The sequence below is a fragment of the Perca flavescens genome, chromosome 22, assembly GCF_004354835.1.
Source record: "Perca flavescens isolate YP-PL-M2 chromosome 22, PFLA_1.0, whole genome shotgun sequence".
Taxonomy (NCBI): Eukaryota; Metazoa; Chordata; class Actinopteri; order Perciformes; family Percidae; genus Perca; species Perca flavescens.
In genome coordinates this window covers 10,378,863-10,405,581 of record NC_041352.1, presented here as the reverse complement: position 1 = coordinate 10,405,581, position 26,719 = coordinate 10,378,863, and the positions used below count along the sequence as shown (strand labels likewise).

General features: G+C 41.5%; 1 protein-coding gene across 1 annotated transcript in view; it reads left to right on the top strand.

Annotated features, from left to right (window-relative positions):
* Window positions 1-26,719, top strand: part of ofcc1 (orofacial cleft 1 candidate 1) — a 93,614-nt gene that overhangs the window by 25,467 nt on the left and 41,428 nt on the right. Inside the window, exons 7-16 of the mRNA XM_028569969.1 lie at window positions 296-393; window positions 1,783-1,869; window positions 2,239-2,312; window positions 3,555-3,675; window positions 9,064-9,306; window positions 12,841-12,989; window positions 13,184-13,298; window positions 14,096-14,405; window positions 19,607-19,698; window positions 21,540-21,685. Coding sequence (XP_028425770.1) covers window positions 296-393; window positions 1,783-1,869; window positions 2,239-2,312; window positions 3,555-3,675; window positions 9,064-9,306; window positions 12,841-12,989; window positions 13,184-13,298; window positions 14,096-14,405; window positions 19,607-19,698; window positions 21,540-21,685 — 1,435 coding nt within the window. The remainder of the gene's footprint in view (window positions 1-295; window positions 394-1,782; window positions 1,870-2,238; window positions 2,313-3,554; window positions 3,676-9,063; window positions 9,307-12,840; window positions 12,990-13,183; window positions 13,299-14,095; window positions 14,406-19,606; window positions 19,699-21,539; window positions 21,686-26,719) is intronic.

Genomic DNA, 26,719 nt, shown 5'->3' with positions numbered 1-26,719 from the left:
AAAATGTACTTTCTTTGCACATATACTGTATGAAGTCAATCATTAAAGCTGGCTAGGAATCATTCCAGGAAGTTGTATACATTTTGGTTCAATTCTTTGTCTCTGGATATTTTTCCCACAGCCTTTATTGGTGGAGTGACATGATAGAACACATGACATAATATTCAAAGCATTGTGCATAATGCTGCAGTGACACATGACATATTATTCAAAGAATTATGCATAATGCCGCAGTGACATTTTATTTTGGACGAATATCATAAGGTTTGTGATGTCACTGTATTACTTCTTGCAGTGAGGAGAGCTGAGGAGGTGATCCCCCACTACGCCCAGCAGCTGAGGGAGCGTGTGCGGCCTGACATGATCACGCTTGGCAGCCTTTCACTGCAGCAGGTCAGGGCTACAAAGAGGAATATCTGTGTCATCAGCCCATATTCACCAGCACATCAGCCATGTCCATTATGTTGTGTATCAGTGACTTTGGCTAATGGACATAGAGTGTGTGCATGTGAGCATGTACATTTGTCCATGTGTATGTGTGTGTGTGTGTGTGTGTGTGTGTGTGTGTGTGTGTTAGATACTCGGCTTACTAATTTTCTTTCTCTTTCCTTCCATATTTGCTTTGCTTTTATGTCCCCAACCTTTTTTTCCCCACCGCTACCTTTTATAAAAGTTCTGCATTTTTTATTTTCAGTGCAGATGGTCTGAATCTCAGCTGAATGCACTCATGTGAAATTGCTTTTTGTAGAACATGCATTCAAGGTTAGATAACTCATTCATCCTCAGCGAAGAGTGAGTGCATGGATTTCAACTGTATAATCTATGCTACATGTGATATCCTCACACAATTAACTTATTTGTGGAGACAAATTGTGTTTTTGTCTTTGAACTATGTTGTGCATTATTATGCATATTTGTTTCTGACAGAAGCTGAATTTCCTTGGTTCTGTACCCTTTTACGGTCTTTTCAGGAAAAAATGGAGCGTGACTACTTTTTATTTTATAACTGGGGAGTAGAGATATTGTGAACTAGCGTTAAGATCTGAAGCTCCTTTCAAAGCAAGTGTTTGTATTCCATCAGACAGAAAAGAAATGGGAGAGGATTTCCATTGTGTTGGTAAATCTAGATTGTAAAGAAACCCAAACATTAACGCATATGTAAAAAGAATGCAGAACTTCTATCCACTGTATTTTTAGTTATAATCTCACTTGAAAAGAGAGTAGGAGTATCAAATTATATGAATAGAAAGTAAACGTAATTGGGGGAAATGGTTAAACAATGTCTCACCATCACTTGGAAGCCACAGCAACAGTTGACTCATCCTCCCTTACTGGATAATCAGTGGCATCTACTGTGTACTGTATCAGTATTGGGATCAGTGTTATCTTATTCTGCCATAATATGTATGTGCTTCCCTACTGTTTCCACACCCACCTCCCATTGAAAGCACATTATCCTCCAGAGATTTCACATCTATTTTAAAAATAATAGTCTTTTTCTTCTTTCTCTATTCTGCCGTACAAAGCTTCTACAGGGCGAGACGCTGTCACTTAGCAGTGTCAATGCGTCTGAATGGGGAGTGTGAATGTGCTGACTGAATGTAAAACCGGCAGAAATACTCATCAAACGCTACATGTCTTTAGGGCCTGGCTCAGTTTCGATTGCCTGCAGATTGCATTACAGTTGCTCCTTGTGCTTAATTCTGCCATTATGGTGCACTGCACTGTTTCATAAAGCTGCATCCAAAGAAAGTCTGCATGTGTATTTACACGTATTTTCAGAAAGCAGCTCAGAAGGGACAACTGAAGAAGAGTGAGTGGGCAAAGAGAAAGGAGAGACTGATGGCCTCCTTCGCTGGGAATGTTCAGGTAAAGGCCCATCTACTGTGTAAATGCTGTGTGACGTATGTGTTGCTTTTGTAGTTCTAGGTATAACATCCCACATGGGCATAGACATGGGGACTGTATGCTGTTCATAGATCATTTCACAAGCTCAACATATTCCTCCAGTCATCCTCTTTCTTATTACATTTGTCCATAACATAAGCCAGCTAAATTCTAATGCTTAAACGCTCATCTTTAAAAAGAAATATTTCATTACAGTCAGACACAGACATTAATAATATGTTACATCATAATTTAGAGTGATGTGGTTTAAATGAAACTGCCAATTAGCTGATAATGGTAATTAACACATTAACAGTGTTTGTTAACATATCCACTTTAATATTTCAAAAGGAGCCTCATTCACAAAGCGACTGTGACGAGGCAGTGAGAGAAGCACCACAGCCCAGGCTGAACACACTGCTTCAGTCGTAAGTCCAACCCATTTCATATTTCTCTCCATATGTACAATTGATGTCACACGACTGTAATCAGTAATTGTGTGAAACACATTCGTATTCCCACTGACATTCAAAACGGCATGCAATTCATATGTCCTCTGCATGGCTTCTCCTGTCGACGGGCATTGCATTGTGGGTAGTATGGCTCGAGGGCACAGAAATCTGTCCATGTCATTGGGCTCGGAGGCGCATCAATTCTGGGTCCATCCACTTTAGTCAGAGATCACACATCAAATATGGTAGCGAGAGCCCCGCGGGCAATCAGCTTAGCATGTTTAAGTTTTTAGTAATTATGGTCTACCATGCTGGCTGACATGATAAAATCAAGAAACTGCTATACACATCAGTATCTTCTCTTGTGTTTGGTTGTTTTATGGGTGGGTGGTAGTCGGACACCAGCCCTGTCAGATGAATGTGGTTCGGAGTTTAGCGAAGATGACCTCCTCTCGACAGCCTTGAACCCTGCAAATTCCTTCTGATATCAATGGTGGGTGGCTATTAGACATGGGAGACTTTCTATGCATCACCTAGGGCTACATCTGCCTGAAATTTAATGAGAAATGATTTCACTTTTTCTCTCCTTACGCCTGTAAAAGGAAAAAATAAAGAGGAGAGACGTGGCGCTGACTTGTGGTTTTTGCAACAAATGTGTAATTCATTTGTTTCCACTGTTTCTGATTTAATGGAGGTCGAGTAATTGCATTAGGAAGCACATTGTGCCTTGTTGTGAACTGATGAAAGCACATGTAATACTGTTGATAGGCAAACAGTGAGGAGGGAGAGAGGGAGAGAAGAGGAAGAAGGACCCAGTGTGTGCCTTTGATGCCGAGTATTTATTTGCCGAATTTTCCTTCCTTTTACAAGCATCTTATCCCCAGTCACAGGCAGGCCAGAGCCCCTGTGATATTGCTTTATTTTAAGGAATTAAGAGAGGTGGCGAGGAGACAGAGCGAAGCAACCGCTTATTACATTACCACTGATAAGATTGAAAGGCAGAGAGAGAGAAAGAGAGAGAGAGAGAGAGAGAGAGAGAGAGAGACCCAGTGGAAAGTGTTGTATTGTGGTGTTATTAGATTGAGCTGCTGTTGGCTACAGAGTAGAACAACAGAGTCCAAAATGCAGGTGGCTGTTAACAGGGTTAGCTTCTTGTACTTGTGTGTGTTGTATACTTGTGTGTCTGTGTGTGTGTGTTTGTGCATGTAGCAGCAGAACCATTGAAAGCCCATCACTAAGAGAGCTTGGGGAAGGCAAAGAGGAAGCAATGGCCAAATACGGCCAGATGACAGAGCTCCCAGAATCCTCCTCTTCAGCATCATGGCCCGCGTGGCAGGTAAGATCTGTTAGCCACTCTGACTGTGAACTGAGAGACACACATTCCTTGGAAAAAGAAAGCACACAAACAAACAGGAAGTGACACACCCCTTCATCTCTGAAAAGGCTTCTTTCTCAGGAGGAGATATTGATCCCAAAATGTTTACAAAAGGTTTTTTTTTTCAAAAACAGTCCAAGGATGTAATTATGTGAATCCTGTGATGAATTGGACCCGATAGAGAGAGGGGAAATTATCTCAGATATTTTAATATTCTAATTCTTTCACTCCTTTTATATGGGTACTGTATGTACACATGCCCACACAAAGGCACATTCACATGCAGGCACCATACACTTCTACACAAAAGGCTTCCTTATACAGTATGCTAACTATTTTGACACATTATTTTCATACAGTATATAAAGATTTTGTTCCCCCTGCTTTGTGTGGATGGTGTCTGTGGTTTTATGAATCTAAGTAGGAGGGAAAAGGAGTCTATGGAGATGAGAAAGGGGAACAGAGGGAGAGGGGAGAACAGAGAACCAAGTGGGAAAGAGAGAAGGAAGCTGCAGCTTTAGCAGTAGCATCACCAGCTGTGGGAGGAGTGTGCTGTTGTGTTGCATCTGGGGATGAGGCTGCCATGCCACCGTGCTGGCTTAAAGATGTAATGAATCTTCAGTCGGGGGCTTTCCTTCCAGGGTGACAACTGGCTTTGAGGAAGGTTGTAAATGCAGGGGAGATTGTGGTATAATTCCTCAGACTGGCGTTTGTGCCCCCCAGTCACCATTCGATTATCTCCCAAATTGCTGTGTTTCACTGAGATAAAGATTTTTTATGGCTTGCTGACTTGAAACAACCGGCACAGGCAGAATAGGGGGCAAAAGAGGGAGAGGGAAAGAGAGAGAGAGAGAGAGAGAGAGAAAGCAATGGCCAAACCTGCCACGCATAGTAATTTTCTTTGGTAAATGACAAAATCTTTGTTTATATGACATTTCCCTAAAATTACTGCAGCGAGATGAATCTGAAATATAAAATGTCACATTTGGCATGCAAAACTATGAAAATATATTTCTGTGCAAAATTCATGGAGGCATTTAATTTAGAACGTGTTTAATAACTAAGGCAGCCTGCATCAGTAATCCTGCCCGGAGGTCCCAAAAAGATTGTCATATTTATTCTCTCCTTTCTTCACCCCCCTCCTTCATTCCGAAGCCAAAAAATTTTAAGGGTAAATGTTCATTGTTAATTAAGATTTACTAATTAAAATGAAAATAATTAACAAGAAAGCTTAATCTCTGAATATTAGCCCATACTTAGAAAGAAAGGAAGTTTTTGTATGTGGCATGTCCTGTCTCTATTAAGAGTGCATTTTGTGTGATCAGTCAATGTGTGGAAAGCCCTGAAAAGATATTTCAGCGAAAGGACGGCCGCTTGCCAGCAAAACCACGGAGGATCCCTTGCTAGAGCCTTTGATCTCATCTGTAGGAGTGCTGTAATGTTATGGCACTTTAGGCACAACTCAGGCTTGGGGCAAACAAACCACCTCTGATATGGAAAATTGGCTCACTTCACCTTTGCTGTCTTGACTGTCTCTTACGACGCCTGTGCAAGCATGTGGGCCAGATAATAACAATACCTCTAAAACACATACACAGTGCAAATTGGACACTGGTGTGATGTTATTGTTGTTGTTGTTTTTTCTTTGCTTCTATTTTCTCCTTTCTCATCCTCCTCCTCTTCCTTTCCACTCTTTCCAGTGTGGGGGTTTTGGAGGCCTCCATCACCTCCTCCCAAATGTGAGATGTGTGGGCTAAACCGCTTTGCCACCAATTATACTAATTTCACTTTCTGCCTAAATTGTTTTTGTTGTTTTGGTATGCAAAGATGCTCACAGTGGGGAGATTGAGGGGCATTACTGCAGGGCTCAGCACACACCTTCCCTCCTCACAGACTGGCAGAGCAATGGGCACTACTGCCAGCTGGTGTGTTGTGTGTGTGTGTGGTGTGTGTCTGCGAAAAGGAGAGGGATAGTCTCAGGTTGTTTGGTAACAACACTGCACACAGTATACTGTAAAATCAACAGTGGATACAATGTATAAATATGTGTGAGAAAATGTAGCCCCTGAGTGCTACTATGTCATCGTTGGGATTGAGGGCTTTAATTGCCAGACACTCCAAATTTGCCCTAGGGAGTTGGTCAAAACAGTGTAAATTCAAGTGCATGAAATACATGGGCATTAAAAGATGCAACTAAGATAATCAGATAAAAAAGAATGCCTGCACTTAAGAAAGGAAGGGATAGCGCAGGATAGGATAGGATGGGATAGAATATGATTGGGCAGTTTTGAACAGGATGGGAAAGGATAGGATAGTAACGATAGGATAGGGTGGGGTAGGATGGGAAAGGATAGGAGAGAATGGAAAGATATGGTGGAATAGAATGCGATAGGATGAAAGTACAGGATAGGTTGGGATATGGTGGGATAAAATGGGATAGGATAGGATTGGGTGGGACAGGGTAGGATTGGATTGGATCAGATCAGATAGTACAGGATAAACTAGGATAGAATGGGATTGGAAAAGAAAGGACAGGATGCAAAAGAATCAGTTAGGATAGAAATTGCCTGGTTTGATTTTAATATTTGTTGTACACGATCAACAACAAGTTTGGTCTGATGATATCGGTAGAATTAAGGTATCAAGTCAACAAAAGGAATCATATTCTGGGAAACATTAATGTCCATATACAAGTTAACGGCAATTTGCGCAGTGGTCTTTGACATATCTTGATCTGTGTAATGGGAACACATGGATGGACAAAATGTCGAACCAGCCAAACAACAGAGCAAGCATCGTTGCTATTTCCGTTTAAAAACACACACATTTGGTAATAAAGACCAAGTGGCTCTGTTTAAGCCAGATTGACTTTTCATTCAGTGCTGTTCAACAGATGCCATAGGGGACAAAAGACTGAATATGTATTCATATTGTTCTCTGATTATGTTTCACAAAAAAACTAAACTGTCACACCAGCTTACCCTATTACTCATCTTAAGCCCTAAAAAGAGGCACATGTCACCAAAACAAACAAGCAAATGAACAACTAGTGGGCTGATGTAGCCTGAAGGTTACTAGGATGAGCTCGCTACCAGAAGGTTTGCCTTCTGAAGCCTTCATCTATATGGGCAGTGTGACCAGGGGAAATAAATAGCACTCTCAGCTTCGGTAACAAGGAATGCTGATGTGCCTTTGAGCAAGGCACTTAACCCCTAAATGGTTGAATGGAGATCATCAGATGAGATCATGCAGCTGCACTGGGCATGTCTTGCATATTGTTGCTGTCCGGCAGAAACCTTGTATCTCTATATTTTGTCTTCTTTCCCCAAATCAATGCTATTGGTCACCCTTTCCGTCTGTCTGTGGGTTTTACACAAATGTAACCAGGATGAAGCAACTTAGTCTGACTTTGTCTGAGGTGAATAGCTCAATAAAACAATATCAATATATCATTAGCCAGCCATTTGCTGAAAAACAACGAATTTGGACATACAAGGTTTTCACCTGACAGCGACGATATACTATGGTTGCTTGCTGCAGTTGAACAAAAACATATCTCGAGTAAATCAAAATAAAAAAAAGATGACTCCCACAAAAGTGGGGAATTACATCATCAAATACATATTTTTCTGTCATGATATTTCTCTCACTTCACCCCTATACTAAATTCCATGCAACTTGCGTCTTGGTCAATACCTTACAAATATACAATATATCGGCAATTGCAAGTATTCTTCACCTACTGAAGGTCTATCCTCAAAAATTGTTTTTTTTAGTGTCCTTAACCTACAAGAAGAAGGGATAGTTGTTCATTTCAATAACAGCTAAGTATGAATGAGGAGGTGTAGTGACTTAGTAACTTTATTTACATAGCCCTCCAAACAGTAGTTTCAAAGTGATTTACATAGGTAGTGGTGCAGGGAGGGATGTAGATTAGATTACATAACTGTTGACAGCATTTACAACCAGTCAGTACATTTGTAGTAGCTTCACAATGTCAATAAGTTAGTTTGTTTTAGAGGTGGGTTGCATAGTTATGTTTAAAGGGTGTTTGACACAGTAAACATGGTTTTGTTGAATATTGCAACATCCAACTAACAGACATAACAGCATCAGCTTGATACAGCTTATAAGTAATTGCACATTGGTTACATTAACCGGCAAACAAACACTGACTATAATCCATGGTCTTATTGTAATTATAAGGGTTTTCAGTGCTATGCATCACTGTCACGCTACTAATATTATCCTTTTTCCAGTCAAATGTGGTACTTCTGCACTTCTGATATATATCACGCAAGCTAATTGCTTTTTGACTTTAAAAGTGTAACCTGTATGTTCACAGTTCTACTATTAATCATCTGCATATTTGTGTCTGTGTCATTCATGATTTCACTTCAATGAGATGACAAATGTGGCATCCCATTAATGCAAATGTCCACAGTAATGAAGCTCAGTGTACTTTCTTTCAGGAAGACTTCTATGCTTCACATTTCTCTCTCCCAACCTAATGAGCTGCATTGTCATCTGCTGAATGTGGGCGTTTACTCTTTCAGTTAAGCCAACCAGATTTTGATATATATCGCGTTATTGCATTCCAACTTTAAGGGCCCTTTTTTAACAATCTAAGGGCACAGCATTTTACTAATGCACTGTTAAAATAACAATGAAATGCTTTAGACCAGGTTTTTGTTGGTCAATGGCGCGATCACTTTCCGCTGCCTCAAGATAGCAATATGCCAATAATGCACCTGAACACAACTCCCTGTTAAGACCAGCACGCCCATGGGCGCAGGTGCATTTGCTATTTAAACGACGGGAAATTGAGAACTGCGTCGGTCTTAAACTAGCAAAGACACTTGCGTCGGGCTTTGATCTGCGCTGCGCTGGGTGCAAGATAGGGCCCTAAATCTGTTCTACTCGCTGCTGCTGTCAGTTGTCATTTCAGGCAAAATCGATGCAACCTTCCTCCACCCCGTTCACCTCCAGTTCTCATCATTCCCAGCACCCAGGGTTCATCCATCAGAAGCCCCGCTTCACATCACATACATCCTGATCTTCGGGCTTGCTTTATCCCTTCATCACCTCTACCAGTGTCTACACTCCATCGGGGCGATATTCCTATATACCCACGGCCTCTATACCCCTTATAAATTAACATTGTGGTGGAGTCTAATCACCAAAGACTCTAACCATATCAATCTCTTATGCACCATGTTCATTAAACTCATTTCACTCTTAAATTAAGTCTCTCCTGATTGAAATACAATCAGTTGATGTTAGTAATAATATAGAATTGATTAAATATTGCAATAAAATCTTATGTTCTGCACTTTTTGTATATTATAGGTAAACCAGAGCACAACTCCCCAGCCTGTGGAGGTGTATATGTGTTGCCTAAGAGCCACCAGAGACAAGCTACCCAGGGGCCTCTACACTGTCAGTGTGGCCCTTCACAGACGTCTAGGGGGTCCAGCTTTGGCCTTGCGCAGTAAGACGGAGCAGCGACAATGGGCGGCTGCCACCGAGCCGATCGAGCATCGGGGACGCTTCTTTGACATTGACCTGCAGCTTAACCAGAGCCTGTTCATGGTGAGGAGACGTTGGACACAAGCTGAACATTTTGATATTGTAACAATTCAGAAATTCAGTCCACAAGACATTAGAAATACTTTGCTATTTAATTAAATTTAGATGGATTGCTTGAAAAGTTAAGATACATGAATCCTAAGTCATAACTTCAGTTTGTTCTTGTTTAAATGTTGGAGTGTAGCAGACAATTATGGGATAATTCTTTAAGACCACACATTTAGTTTATGGACTGCACATGTTAGGTTTGCAGTCCACACTGACATTCACAGTTAAGGTTGCAGAATTGAAAGAACAGTGGTGACTGTGGCTGTTGTGAAAAATACACAAAAGTTGCTTTCCTCTATTGACACTAATGTGTTTTTATTCAACAAGGAAAGGACAGAATCAGGTTGGGGTTTGTAAGGACTGTATTAATTTGACGCTTGAGGAAGCTGCTTTAAATATTTCTTTTCTTTTCCAGTGAAATATTTGAATGAATATAAAGCATCTCTTATCCGAAAGCAATTTTGACATTGAGGTAGGCTGAATTAAAACACGCTCACTTCCAATGACATGGATGAAGCCTTTGATGTGAAATTCAATGGAAAATTTTAGGAAAACACAATCCTAAAAGCAACAAGTCCCCTCAGATAAAAGCAAACAATAAAACATGCTTTGCTAATATGACAGAACCTACCACACCATGCGTGTCTTCAGTTTTTGTGTTTGCCACAGTATTTCCAAATTCCTCTTTCTGTTTCCCTTGGTTTCACCAGTTGCAGTGACGATTGAAAGGGTTATGAAAAGATCTATAGCTATAAAAGATGGCATATGGAAATATGCAACACACAGCCTAGGTTCTTCTCCGGGGATCTCCATATGAATAAAACAACAACTTTTCAAACATGACATTTAATTAATGCATGTAAATCAAAGCCAAGATCAATTATTCATTTATATAAGGAAGTAATGTTTTATTGGAATGAAAATATACAAATGCAGTGAAAATGTAGTTTCTTTTCTACATGTCTTTGAACATCTGTAACTTAGTTGAGTTGGATACAAGAAAGGAATAGAAAAGTTAGGCAGAATTGACTGCAATTAGTTTTGAAAATATCAACCTCCATTTTCCAATGTATAGTCAAAGACTTAACATGTTTTCACATTTGGTCCTTTTGATGAAGCAACACAGCAGATTAAATTAGATGAAATCTATGCACATTTCACAACCACTTTCCTAAACCTCTTGATATGAGGGAAAACATCCTCTATAGAAGCTGTACTAATCTCAACAACCTACATACTCATTTTAGATGGTCCATATTGACCAGTGGATTAGAGATCTCTGTTTACGTTTATTCATTGATGATGTGTGCACTACGCAAGATTCACCTTAAAACAAAAGCCACCAAATCCAGTGTCCCTCCTGGTTCTATAGAGTTTTCTACAGGCCCATAAAAGGGCTTCTTCAGTGTTCTGATAGCAACTCTAAAGGCCTTAGCTGGAGCATTTAGCACATGTGGACACTGCCAATGTGCTGGTGGGCGTATTCGCTGAGCTAGAGCATCCTGATAATATTGTCTCCAGCTCCCATCAAATATAAAGGACGGGGTAAAAGCTGGCATGAACTGAATGCGGACCTGGGATCTGATTCAGAGGTAAAAAAAGGTTTAAGCACAGCATGATAAATGCCTCATGTCACTCTTCCTTCCCTCCTCTCCCTTCCCAAACCCTCAACTGTGCGTTATAGACAAACCTGTTGTTGTTGTTGTTGTCCTCATTGATAGTCCCAGACAAATCTGATCAGCGTTTCCACCACTAGCAGGATAGGCTTGGATGTTTTCTCTCTCTCCCTCCCTCTCTTGCCCACACTGTAGCGTGCGATTTCAGGAGTGCTTACAGTGCCTTCTAAGAGGAAATGAGGAATTAGTGATGGTAAGAGGAAGCCAGGAGCTTATTTTCCTTTCCTCCCTCTCTCTCCTTCTTATTTTCATTCACCCTTTGCTTTGTGCGTCTGGGTTTAGATTTAGACGGATACAGTGCAGTTCAGTCGGAGATGTCTTGGAGATGAAGGCAAGTGGGAGTACATGAAGAGTCAGGCCCATGGATGTTACACCGAATGGCAAGATGCACATAATTCCACATTTTAATATTAAAGTGGAACAAAGAATTACTGAGGAAGAAAAAAAGGATATTTGTAATGGTTTAAGCCAGCGGTTCCCAAGGTGGGGTTCTGGGACGGCCAGGGGTGCCTTGAGGATGTTCGAGGGCGTCTCCAGCAAAAGGAGACTAAAGTTTTCACTAAAGTGTTCACTATAATTCCATCCAAGTAACACAATGACAGAATGTATGACTATTTTGGTCATTGGTTTAATACAGTATACTTTCTGTAATAAAAAAAAATCTAAATGCAAAAGTCCTGATCAGATGAGGGACCCCAGGAAAAAAATCTTGTGGGTCTGTGGTCTACTTTGTGTCAGTTTAGGGGTCCTTCACTAGAAAAAGGTTTGGGAGCCACTGGTTTAAGCAGCTCCTCCAGCAAACACAGGAAGTGAGAAAACCTCTGAAGCACATCATCCAGTCTCACAAACCTCACAGCAACACTTCCCACATACACACATATGCAAACAAGTGCACGTGTCTACATGCAGGCACTTCACACATATGCGCTCGCACATGCACACAAATTACTATTTATGCAGGTCATATTTCTTACAGTAAATGAATAATATGAAATATCCTCAATATCCATAATCCGTGATATTATGCCATAAATTTGTGTCCTGAGTCAGACACTACTACCCATCATTTCACAGGTGCATACCAAAAGCAGATTATCAGGGGGTGGGGGGTGGGGGGTGGGGGGGATACACATGATTTATGTCTTAAAACAAGTCTCCTACGTTTTCCATTACAACTAATAAAGGGATGAAATATTTCCACCTAGTGATGGATGAAGTGGCACACACCTCACTGTCAGTTCATTTTTTAAGCAAACCCACCGTTCTCTGGGTAAATAAGAATGTTTGCCATTGACTGCTAACACTTCTTGGTTCATGCAAGATACCCTTAATATCATCAGTCTGATTGATGGTGGTCTCACTGCATCGCAAATACAGTAACTGTCAGCTCGTAGACTACAACGGCAATCTCAATTTGTCCTCCACCCTGTTTTTGATGCCGACAGTCTTTATCGTTCCAACGTCTCCTTTTAGGCAATTTGCTGGTTTGGACGGATAAGAATGGCAGTTAAGAAGGCTTGAAAAAAAACAAAAAAAAAACGGGAATGAGTTAAAAGAGGATTCAAGTCTAGGATGTAGATTAAGTAGCTCCCTGAGGGCTAATGTCCTGTTTGTTACCCTCTGTGTGTCTGTTTGCATTGGGCTTTCCTGGTTGTGAGCAAGTCTATGCATGCGTTCTCCTGAAGTACTGTGCATGCCGTGACGATGTGTCGGCCCACTGTATGTGTGCATACGTTAGTGTGTGTGCCTGCAGGCATGTGTGTTCACCTGAGTGGAATTGTGAGTGACTTTGTGCCTTTCTGTGTGTCTGCAGATCTTACCTGCAGCCTGTGAGGTGGTCCCCTCCATGGTCCTGGTATTCCAACTGACTGCACTACCGGGAGATAGCAGCCACGTCAGCTCTGTGCTGGCGTGGGGGGCATTTCCCGTTTGTGGGCCGAGTCTCGGTCTTATCCAGGGCAGGTGCGTCAATGGCATCTGTTGGACCTCAAGCAGTTTGTAATTTGAACAGAATATATAAGTGTTTTAGGTCACTAAACTACTATGACTCCCAGCAAAACATCACATGAAGTTATAATTACATTTTCAGACCTTAAGTCGCCCATCATACAACTGGTTGTACAGTGACCATTACCGGTTATGTGTTATTTACCCAGGTTCAAAACCCCTCTGCTCAGGGGGGAGCCGAACACACAACTGGACCAGTTTAAAAAGATTGAAGCCGTCATCTCCTCTGATCTAGACCACTGGCTGTGCAATCTGTACTTTCAGGTGTGTGTGCGTGATAAGAAACATGTGCATGCAGGTTTCTTTCAAAGATTCGTATCTGTTGTTTCATATTATATTCATAATTGTGGGCAGCTATGAGTTATGTTATCACAGGTGTGTGTCTGTGCCCGTGCGTCTTTTCCCTCACTCTGACCCTCCCTTATTATTGGGGGGGGGGGGTCTTTGTAGATGGGGGTTGGATTTTTGGATTTTCTATGATAAAAAGCTTTTCCAAAGAAATTGGAAATTGGCCCCAGAGAGCAAACAGGAACCACATCTTTACCCAGCAATTCAGGAATGCATTTGAGCTGATGCATTGATCAGATTAGTAAACATCTTAATTGAATTAAAAGCCAGAACAAAGCTCTCTGTCTCTGGTTTGTCTCTTTATTTGTCCCTTTCGACTGTGACATGTTGTTTGTATTACTGCATTATCATTACTGCTTTGATTTCCGACGGATGTAAATAGCCACATTTTTGTACATCTTTGTGGACGTACAGCACAATAGGATGTGTATTATTAATACTAGTCACACTCATGGTCTTAATTGAATTATTTAATGCCATTATTGCACACTATGACAAATACTAATAGTTAGCTATGTCTGCATGTTCTGATCACTAACACATGTATGGTAATTACACACACATGCTGTTTTCCCACAAACAATGGTGATGCAATGGAATGATATGAACATAACTGACGACATTAACATGAAGAGGTTATATTAATGTTCACTGAACCCACACGTAGACCTCAAACATACACACAGACCCATCTCTTGTTTGTGCTGTTTCAGGTGAAGAGGCTCCCTTCTGGAACGTCTGGGGCACCAGAGCGCTGCATTACCCTATCAATACCCCCACCCAACCCCTTTGTCATGCCCCAACCTGAGGTCCATCATGACCAACCCCAAGGCCAACTGCCACTCCAGCCCCCATCCCAGGCCCAGCTCCGTCCTCATCCCATTCATCCCCAGTTATATCCCCAACAGCAGCCGCGTGCGGGCCCCAGCAGCAGAGCAGGAGAGCCCGCTGTGGTACGTTCTCACCGGGGGTCTCCTCTCCACCTGTCAGCTGATTCTGCCTGCTCTTCCTCATCTCTGCCAGGTAGGGGTCCAATGTTAAAACCCCCGACTACGCCACAGTGGGGAGAAAATGTCACCCTAATGTCACAAGCACTGGGATGAAGAAGAATGGCAGGCCTCACTTACAGCAGTTCTCCACTGAGGTGAATCTGCTTGAGGCTAGGGTTGGGTAGAGACAGTGGGCCAATAAGCAAAAGTTAAAGCACACAAAGGATGTTTTCTCAGTTAGATAATATGCAAAAATCCAACAGTGTTTGAGCAGCAAGCACAACACGGATAGATTGAGACCCACTCCGATGAAGTGTTTTGATAATACAACCACCAACTTAAATAAGTAAACAAACCCTCTTCGGCATGATGACATGAAGGTGTTACTACTAACTAATGGAATGACTGCATCATTTCATTTAGATGTTAATCTTTAATGGTTTTACTGAAAAGAAACAATTATCCAACATTAGCTGCCACACATTGTACTGCTTACCAAGCTGTTGAAAGGAGTTTTCGTAAATGGGCAGTGGGTACTTGCACCACGTTTAAACCCAGCAAAGCTGTTCTTGGCAGTTAAATGTTCAAAACATTACATTTGAGAAATATTAGCAGTTTTCGAGTCTTACATTCACACAGTGCTATTTAATCTATTTAGTGTCTAACTAAGCTAAACTGAACAAAGCACTTTGACTTGGCAGACACAAATTGTTGTATTATTGTATGCAGGTCGGGTTGATTTGAGACTTACATTCCTAGTTGTGAATATGATAATGTGTCCATGTTTTAGTTCTGTGATGGACTGGTGCCATGGACTGATGGGATACACTCCAATATGATCCTGAATATATATGTATATATATATATATATATATATATATGAAAGAAATGAAAGACACACTGATGAATTGTTCTGATTCTGGTGGTCTAGGCAAGGTCATGCCACAATTGTAACCACATCAAGAGGTGGCTAATGACTTGTTAATAGTAATAAGAATCCACTTCCTCCTTTTCAAAAACATACTATTCTTGTTTCCCACCTAAGTAATCCAACATCCTGGCCTTTGCCAGGAATCAAGTCCAGGCTCATTTGGTATTGATCTACTACAAAGGCGACCAGCTTGCTTCTTTGTTATTAATACATCCCCCTTTTTTTCCTTTTCTTTTTTTTTTTTTGCACGCACAGCTCATCTTTATTTAACAGTCCTCAAAAGTTTCTGGGGTGCTCTGCTTTAAACATCACACAGGCTTTTTAATTACAAATGAGTTGTGACAGGTCTGCTGGGTAGCACCCTGGCCCATTTTAAACGTGATGCCGGCTGACAGCTTGGCAGTGTTCTCCCAGCACTGAAACATGTGGAAGAAATTGGTCTTTTACATTTCACAGCTTGTCGCTTCCTCCGCCGACTGACCTGTGATCCCCCACAGAGATCCTAACGCCCACAAGGGAAGTGTCCCCAACGAACTGACTGCATTTCCAGAGAGAGAGAGAGAGAGAGAGAGATAGAGAGAGAGAGAGAGAGACTCACTATGGGAGATTTATGTTCTGCCACACAAGGCAAAAAAGGTACCAGGTCTCTTCAATACATACTCAGCTGCATACTCTGGCTCACACACACACACACACACACACACACACACACACACACGCCAGGTGAGGAGGTTGCTTGGGAAGTGAACCTGATCCGTAAGTGAAATAACGGATCAAAAGGTGTCCTGCACAACGCCTCATCCACGCCGTTCCCTAAGCCGTCCTGACGTTTGCGTCTCATTTGCATACAGATCTGTTCACTTTGCATTACCTCTGGAGCGAATTATGGCATTCAGATGGGGAGATTACGTCAAGGTTGAAGGTAGCGATCGGACGGACAACTTTAAACTAGCCAAAAAATGGAAATCCAATTCAGCGAGCAAGAAGAACAAATTATCCCCTTCCTCAGTCCTCTGTCAAGTCTGGGGGTTTCAAACATTTCCTTCCCATTTCATGCCTCTCTGTTTCTGATGTGTGCTGTGTAGAGATCGCTTTCTCTGCGCCCGTGACGACAGGATTTTCCTCATTACCCATTTGTCTCAGAATCAGGACAATAATATGGAGACCTCTTGTCATTGCGATAACGTACACACAGCAGAGCTTGACAGTGAGACTGGAAGTTTGTATTCCCGAGGCCTTAAATTAATTAATCCCTGTAGAAAAAGCACAGTGTGCAGTGAGGTGTCTATTACAGAACAAAACCTGACATCCCAATCCAAGATAATAACTCTGACAAATTTTGCTCGAAAAATCAGAAGATTACTGTACTGCTATGTGTGGTGTGTGCATTGATATTTTTTGTGTTTCAGATTAACTTGCCATTGGATGATAATAATTCTGATTCACACCATAAGCATAATGGAGTGTGTTTGGTGTTTTCACGTAGAGATTAGCTAGAGGCACACTGGGTTAAGTGACCTTTCACATTCACTGAATAATCCAGTTACATTGGGTTAGTTTGAACCCAAATGACTAATTAGATTAGTCTTTTGTATCACAATCGCCTTTAGTGGATCACTATGAGCATGCCGATGATCCTGCCATAACTGTAATATGGCTTCATTTCTCTGCCTTTTTTGCTATTTTTTTTTTAACATCCATCCCCTTGAGCACCAATGGTGATTTCGAGGATTCCTCATCTAATGTCTTCTTTGGAGCGCTGCCCTGCACTTTCAGGATGTGCTCCCCTCCAGGCCGGTCCCAGTCATCAGAGTTTCAAACCACAGTGTTACATCATACGGTCTCAAACAGTTGCATTCTGCATCGCGCCAACTAATTCAACAGTGTCTGGATACCAAATGGATGGATTCAACCTTTAAAGCCTGTTTCGCAGAGATACACGTGTAAACCCTCAAAGTGGGTGAGGTAAACAAGTCTAAAGGATTGCATGTGGGGGCAATTACACCCAAAGGTGACAGTGTCTTGCCACTAAAACCCACTGAAAATTCCCAGTTTTTGTATGATAAGAAAAAGACATCCCATGTGAACATGATAAAGACACATTTGACTTTCAACAGCACCAGTGAGAGTGAAAAAGACTTACGACTGCATATTTGTACATATTAGTATGCATTGAACATCTGTTATTGCCATAAAAATGCAATGGATTGCAAGAAAATAAACTCTTGCACGAAGCGACACCAAATCCTCACCGTATCATAGCAACCTTAACACGAGATCCGGACATGGACTCAAGGGTAATCCGTGAGTCACTGACCTTCGATCCCTCCGTAACTTTGGACCAGTCATCAGGCAATTAGGGGCCTAGGTGAGCAAGAGCCGCCATCCCAGCCTGTTTGCATCTCACCGGTAACACAGTGATGGGGTCTCGACAGTGTTACGGCCCTCAGGCTTTTCTCTTTCCTCGGCCTATTTTTGTGTGCAAGCAAGAGAGAAAAGATTGTGTTATGCAGTGGTGAGGTACACTCATTTGTATTTCGACCCTGGAAAAATTTTGTGCATGTATGCAAGTGTCTACATATTAATATCTTTGTTTGTATGCCTTCCTGTGTGTGGGTGCATCAACGCATTGTATGCACTGGAAGAGTATCTGTGTGTGTGTGTGTGTGTGTGTGTGCTGCTCTTAACGCAGCTCAGAGCGCAGGGGGATAACAGGGAGTTTGTTGTTGGCCTTGAGTGCCCGGAGAGGCTGGAGTTGTGGCAGCTCCAGCGCTCCGAGTTCACAGACGTAGCCCTTAGCTGTCGAAGCTGTCGAAGCTGTCGATGCTGCCTCCGCGCTCATTCTGGTTCCACAGCGTCTGTGCATTAGCAAGCGGGGCCTGTTTAATGAGTGTGTGTGTGTGTGTGTGCAAAAGCAGCCACTTTATTCTGTCTCATACTGTTTACACAGCAACACATGCTCGCATTTAGCTATGCTAAAATTTAATATTTGCTAAAGTGCACTTCTACTTAAAATATTTGCAGTAGTAGTTGTATTAAAACAATGCACTACAACTTGAATGAAAAATAGTTGATCTGGGTGTTTTAAAAGTTAGAAATACTTTTACAATTTTTTGTATATTTTGACACAAAAGGGTCCTGGACATTGTGCCTCTTGATATGATCCACACTTTCAGAGTGTGTAAAAAATATCTTTTATGCATTAAGAAATGTTCACAACGTGTAAACAAAATATTTGAATGATCTGAGATGATTAGAATCTTGACACAAAAGTGTCTTTACAGTTATGTAATACCATGAAAATGTAGAAATGTATTATTTCATCCCTAGAATAGAACAAAGCTAACCTTATTACCTTGTAACTGTAGGCACTCCACATGTTTACCAGCAAAGCGATGGTAATTAAAAACTACATCTGTGTTAGGATGAAATCTAATTTCAGACTCGCTTAAAAATAGGCAGACTCTTCCTGCCATTTAAGTACATTTTAGTTGTCTGGATTTCTGACGTGTCGCCTATATTTAAGTTATTATCACTGATATATTTAATCCTGCAGCAAGAAAAGAATTATATCATCACAGAGGTTTCCATATGTATCATATAGATGTGACTGGTTCCACGGGGGGGAAAAAGTTTTACATAGTGAGATTTTTACATGTATCAAGCTAAGGTTTACTTAATTACAACCTCCAGGCAATGCAGGAACCCTTTTTTAAATTCTGTGAATGTTAATATGCTAAATAATGCAGATCTCCGACTCTTCAAGCATGAGACACACATCTGGCGGCTTACCATTTAAATTACAGGAGAAAAAAAAAGAGTGAGACAGATAGAAGGAGAAAAAAAGAGGGTTAGGATGAAAAAATACTTCAAAAGTAATTTTCCAAAGAAGAGAAGAATGGGAAAATGTATTACAACCAAACTTAATTTCTTTTTCGATTTTTCATCATTTCTAATTGCATACATTAGAGCGTTGAGGCTGGGAAGGTTCAGCTCCGGGATTGTGGGAGACAGAGATGACTGTGCAATGGTTTTAAAATGTATAGTGTGGTGTGTTAAGTAATTTTAATAATTCAGATTTTTGTTTTGTTTATTTTTCCGTTTCAATTTTTGGCTTTTTTTGGATATTTCATCAGTACTATACCCATAATCATTTGGATACCGTAATATAAATACCACTCAGCCACCCTTGATCCTCACTATGATTGCCAGATGTGGTTTGCAAAAAGAAAACAAACTTCTTTTTTTTTTCCCTTTCTTTTTCACACTCACTTGCACATTACTTCTCTTTTTTGGGGATGCAGGGAAGAATTCCTCCTCGGGAGCCATTTCTGGAAACACGGGAGAGAAGAGGGATCCATGCAGGGAGAAAGCAGAGGGTGGGATTCACTACAAGGTAACACTGTGATTTAAGGGAAAGTGTTCCCACCCTTGAAATGAGCACCCTCTCCGCTTTTCCCTTTCCCTTCCTTTCCCGCCCCGTTCTGCACCCCTACACACACCTCCCCGGCTTATTATCTGAGATTTGTCAAAATACATTTCACACTAACAGGTATTTTTCAGCCTTCAAAGCCAGTTTTGATCTGCTTGACAAGCCAAAGCAGCTCAAATTCTGTGAAATCAGCAATGCCAGCCAGGCCTCCCTTTTTTCCTCCAAGCCGCTCTAAACACGCCTCTTCCTGCGTTACAGAGGACTTAAGCTAAATTAATCAAAGCCTGCATGTTACCTGCCATACTTTGAAGTGGTAATTGCAAAATGACTCTGTGTGCTGATCTGGCATTGCTGCCTCCCGGTCCGCCCCTGCCATTGTGCCTCCGCTGCGGCCTTTTGTTGTTGGGATGTTATTGTTGAGGTAGTGAGAAGCCTATGAACAACATCCAGCCTCCGTCTGTCACACACACATACACATCCTCTTCTCATGCCTTTCTCCTCTCTCCCTCCAAGTCTTTATTCTTACTAACCTCCTCCTACTGATGTACAGGAGGCTCCTCAGACCGCCATTAATCAGTGATGACCTGTTAAATGAATGAGTTTGTTGATATGAGGTTTTTATTTCTCAGCAGCCTCTGTAGACCATGTTTTTTTTTCTTTCCCTCTTGGCCCCATCTTTAAAACCTTGCTAACTCTGTCAGATGTCGTGGTGTGGAACCCAGTTGTCTAATGATTAAGTGGAGTGATCTCCAACCTGCCCCAGCCTGGGAGCGCAAGGGATCAGATTTCAACCCTTCAACCTGCAGTGCAGGCCTAATTAAAATGAATTTTCTCCAGGCGACCACTTTGCCCACAGGGCAGGAATCCAGCTATATACGGAATCTGCTCTTAAGGTATTGCATTAAATTTATTGTGGGGAGACACCAGAGAACATTGTGGTTTATATATCTCCTGCATTTTTTCTCTCTGCTTTTTTCCCCCCGCTCCTTTCCACCTTTTTATTGTGATCATCACTCTGGAATCCAAGCTTGCTTTGGCAAAGATTGCCCTATGAAAACGGATGGAGCTTTTATGGGGCCCAGCCCATTTACTACTTCCTGGGCCCAGGTTTATCTCAGAGGGAAAGAGAGAAAGAGAGAGAGAGAGAGAGAGAGAGAGAGAGAGAGAGAGAGAGAGAGAGAGAGAGAGAGGGGAGAAAAAGGAAAAAGAGGGGGGGAAATGGAGAGAGGTAGAGTAAGACAGGGGCAGAAGAAAGAGAGAGGTTGCTTATTCCAACAGTGGATCTCATTAACATACATCAGTGAGTATTTCACAACTTCAAGCAGAAAGGCACTAAGCCCACCCAAGGGCAACACAGGCAGGGCTGACAGGGCCAGGGAAAGCAAGCCGTTAACATGTTGGCGGCTTAACAAATAATATCTGCTCCCAAGTACCTTGGTGAAATATTTAAACCCACTTCTTAACTCCATTTGACTGTGTTTATGACGATGACAGTAAACGACTTGTGCGGAAAGAAACAGTGCCAGCTGCTCAAATATCACATATTTAACACCACCGTACACTATACGCACGCTTCCCAAATGAACTCAACTTGAATGATGGCGTGCCGTATGCGATTTTGCCGTCATTCTCGTCTCATGTCAATTGAGGCGCGGTTGAGATATAGGAGAGGCTCCAGAGTGCCACGCACACTGTCACTGTCACTGTCACCGTGTGCATCCCCCAAGATAAATTCAGAGGCCTGTTTCCTGCTTTGATTACAAATGACATCCGCATGTGTTCTCCCCGATTTCTGCTCCTCACAGAAGAAGCCAATCAAGAAGACAAATAGCTGCGGCCCCAGCATGAGCGGCAGCAGCGCACCGCCTCGGCAGGCAGACAAACAGAAGATGCAGCCTTCAATGGAGAACCTCTCCACGGAGGAGATGGAGGAGTATACATTCTCCCTACAGTAAGTCTCACCACTCATTATCCTGCCTCAGTCTTGCAAAATTCAAACGTGGTGAAAAAGAAGAAGAAGAAAAACGTGGGTGACAACTGGTTTCTGTGCCTCACAGACAGTGATGTGCAAGGCATCAACCAGACATACGCTGACAACAAAATGCGCCTAGAACACCTCCTGTACAGATATAGATACAGTAGACACGTCTTCCAAGGGAAATCCTCACTAAATGGTGTTTCAGCTATAGCTGTAATCTTGTATATGTCAATTTTAATTTAACATAAACAAGTCACAGGGAAAGTCATTTTCAAAGCCTCATGGCCTAATCTGTCCTCAGTGAGGACTTTGTTAGAAAGCATGGAAATTCCACTGTCAAAAAGAGCTTGATTTTAATCAAATCCCAACTGCATTAGAATTAATACAAATGCATGTTTTAAATTTGTATTATTATTATTATAAGTGATATGTGATTTACACGAATCGGTCTTACTCAACCTAATTTGGTTTGTAGCAATACTGCATATGTAGTCGCTCAACCTACACCCATTATGTCACCATGTGGTTTATGTGTTTATTACTCCTCTGCACAACAAAATGCAACAGAGGAGGTTTGGAAAAATTAGTTTTCCTCTTCGCCGTGGCTTACAGCATTTGATTTTAATGAGAAAACAGGGATGTATGAAATACAAACAAAGCAGGAAGCATAACATTTCAAACACCTTGGCCAAACGTGTTAAACGCAACAAGGTGCAGCACCGTGTGCCCACAGAGCATCCGAATGGGCTGAAAGCAAAATTGCTTATTTCAACAAAAAAGTCACAGGTATTTTTTTTTGTTTTTTTGAACGTCAACTAAATTAAGGGGAGGGGATCACGACACACACTGTGTTTCTAGGGGGGAGAGAGAGAGTCAGAGAGAGAGAGCGGTAGTCTATGTGTGTGAGATAGAGAGAGAGAGAGAGAGACCTCTCCCTGGAGATTTAAAAGTACCCATGTTTCCTCATTTCTGGGAGTTGGTAATTTATAGCTGCTGGTCACATATTAAACAAGATCAGAGACTACTCCCTGACATCTTCTGAACATACTGGGGGAATTCAAATGATTACCAGCGTATCCTGCCAACAAATGACGACACAGGGACTATCTGGAGGGAGAGTGAATACAAAACGAACACAGAAACCCAGGCAGGCTGCACACAAAGGGACACAATTAAATGGTTTTCACGATTATTCATAGTGCCGCTTTTTACCTCTGAGCAGTCGCCGGGTTCCGTGAGATGAGACGTTTCTGTCAGTTATGGGTACGGATTGTATTGAGCTGGAGCCCTGGCGGTTCCCTGATGCCCTGTGAAGGTGCTGCTGCTATTGATTTTATCTTCACAAGCACACACATTACAGTATCTCTGAGCTAAAGGCTGCTTTTTTTTGCCCTCGCCTAATCAGAACATTAGAAAGATACACTGGCTTTCACAATAAAGTTAAAGACAGTCTCAAAGTCATACCCTTACCCTTTGACAGATTCTCTACACATCACATCATCAAGGAATTATTTACAGATTTTTGTTATTTTATTTTCCGTGATGATGTCATCTCCATTTCTTCTGGCATTTTTGAGAGATCTGCGAGTACATGTATTTTATGTGGGATGAGGATTCATGCTGCAGTGATTGAGGGATATTACTGCCATCTATTGAGCCACAAGAGATTGAGCTCATTGAGATTTTAATAGGGCGTCCCAGCACAAATGTGCAAATCAGATGCTCATGCATTATTAAGCTAGAAACAGTAAGATTCAGTTTGGATGGTCTGCGAATCACACAATATATTTGACACAATGCATCCAGAACATCACAGTCAGGACGACTGTATTCCCTATGTGGAATTAATGTAAAGAAATGTATTGGCTGATGTTTTACAGAGCTCCACAGTATGAACAGTATCCATTTATAACAAGTGGAAAACGTATGTATGTAAGTTTATGTTAAGAACGTTATGTTAAAAATAAAAATAAGATTATATTTGCACAGGTATGGCAACTAACAGTTTATTTGAATGCATGTAATTTTATTATGTTAGTAACTTAAATGTGGCACAAAGTACAATAATGTGTAACACTAACACTTCTTTTTTCTGACTTCAGACTAGCAGAACTAACTTATTAAATACATCCTTAAAATATAACTTAAAAAAAATACGTCCAGGCTGTTTACGTTTCTCCATTATATATGATTTTACTCATATTTCATATAACGTTTTTATTTCAGTATGAGCTTGTCTCTCTCTCTTCTCCCCTGTTAGAAATTAAATTATGTTCTTCTTGAAATAGTTTTATTTAGTTCCTGGTTGGTAACCTCAAAAGCACGTCCATCCCCCTAAAAAAAACAACATGGCAAACACAAAGCACCTTTTAAAGCAAGTATTGACAATTGCAAGTCAACGCTGGGAAAATGAAATAGACTATGAAAACAAGCCAGGAAGGATTCTTCTTCTTCTCTTCTTTTTCTTGTGAGTTCTTATGCTGCAGCTATCGGTTTTGAACATGCATGAACGACTCCCGCCAACCTTCCAGCTTATTTGATGTAATCTTAACCACCTTTTTTCTCACAGAATAACAATGAGCAAAATTAAAGCACCTGATTCAATACAGCTGTTGTAATTTGATAGGGCCAATTTAATGCTTTCGGATGGCGCGGCAAAAGTAAACGTACTAATACATTAGAGGGTACTTTAGCAGTACTTTACACTAAGTATACTCAGCACAGTGATACATTATTTGCATTTCAGCTTTACAATTTATTACATTTAAAAAACAAAACACTTGCAGTTACTTAACAATTGTTGCTCATATCTGTTGTTAGATCATACACATTTTGATTTCCATGCATCCATCATTAGTGCCAATTAGCTTTAGCAATGTGTCTCACCAATGTCACCCAACTATTTCTTTTCTTCCACCCTGGTTTTGAGGAGAGAAACCTGTTTTAATCAAAGTCATTCTCACATAGCAATTAGATCTAATTAGTCCAATTATCAAGATTCTAATTACATTGAAATATACCCCCTAAATCTCATATCAATTATACTATGTGTGACTTGTCCTGATCAGGAGACATGAAGAGAGAGTGAGAGACACAGAGTAAAGACAAAGCCGGGTAGAAGGTAGAATAAAAACATCCATATCCTCCGGAGGCCAAATGTCTGCAGTACTGACTCCATCTGTCCCCAAAGCTTTTATTCCAAAAGACTGTATGGCCATTTGGGGATAAATGTCACTTAACCTTTATTCGTTTTTTTTCCCCATATTAAGAACTATTTTCTTCCTGTTAATGATGTTATGATTAGTTACATGCTAGTTTTCTGTTTCAATTAAATGAGTGATGAGTCAAAATAAATACAGTTTTAGCATTTAGGTTTGGAGCTAGTTCATCAAACACTATTGTTAAGTCTGGATAAAAGCTGTCCAATCAAAAGGGGTGGAAATAATTATCACTTGGGTTAAAAATCTGGCCCAACCTTTGGTAGAACATTCACTCTTAGCCAGCGTACACAAACACACAAACGCACACAGACCGGCACAGTATGTTACTATAGCTACTATAGAGTATGGCGCTGTAGGTGCACCGGCAAAACACACACGCACACAACCATGCACAGCCTGTTCTTGTTGTGGAGTCAGAGGGAACACACTGACCTAATTTCCCCCAGTTAGCACGCCTCGTTGGGGACCAACAATCCTCTCCGCCCGTTTCCCCCAACCGAGCATCAGAGCGCTCACTCACTCTGTGTCTCTGTCGCTATCTTTCTGTGCCCTCCATCTGTTTGAGTCTGCACACTAGTGTAAGGTTAGCAGTAAAGTGTACAGTTATATTGGTTACGCCTGCTCATCTACATAGGATCATGTGCAGAAAACACTGGTAACACGCAACCTGCAGCGGCAATCCTTTACGCAAGAAGTGCCGTTAACTATCATGGAGAGGAAGAGAGATTGGCCTGCAGAGAAAGAGAGAAAACCACCTGAAATAATAGCTAGTTCCAGGCTGTCAATCCCCTGCATACTGCAGCTCCGAATCACAACTCAGTGCAAGGGTCAATCAATTCTGATGTAATGCTGGTAGGAGAGGTGGGTGGAGATGGCAGTGCTGTTCACCCCTGGGTCTCTAGTGCTTTCCTGTGCTGAGGAGGCAGGCATGTGTCTGCATGTGTGCGTGTGCAAGTGTGCAAGTGTGTGCGTGTGTGCACGTGTGAAAGAGAGGCCCCTGGCTACTGCAGCCCGAGTGCACATGTTAGGGTTTTCTGCGGCCAGACTCGCCCCTGGGTCACTTCGGATCTCACAGACACACACATACACAATCACAGTGTTGCTTCCCTTTTGGAAATCAGAGCTGTCAGCTCCCTGACAGGCTAATGTTGCAATATGATTGGTTAATCTGCAGTGATCTCACTGTCAGTCAGAGCAGACTGCGGTCCCATTGGTGGTCTGGGTCAAATGAATGTGTTTCCCACAGACACATGTGGGGAGAGGGGGGGGGGGTTTGAATAGCTATACAATGACAGGAACTATATGTGAGAGCATATGAGTGATTGTGTGTGCATGCGTACGTGCGTGCATGTGTGCGTGAGAGAGAAACAGAGCTGGGCCAAAGGTGACACTTCCCTCACGCTCTTCTTTTTTCATCTCTACTCACTCGTTCCCCAAGTTTGACATAAACATCTAAAAAAGATTTTAAAAGTCAACAAATAACTCCAAGAGAATTTAAAAATGGATTTGTACAGATACATGTTAGCTAATGCACTGTAGCACAAACATGCACTAATGCATTTTGCCCTGTGCAAATAATTATGAACTTTTAGGAAAACATCCCTGACTGGCAGCTCTAATTATACAAGTGACAAGTCGTAGATGTCGATGTAATCAGAATTTAATTATAACATTTGTGTATATATATATATATGTGAGCATGATGTCATCAGCAACTATTATAGCCATTGCCAGTTTAGAAACAGAGCATGCTTGATTGATAACTGCACTGACACCACTGTTAACA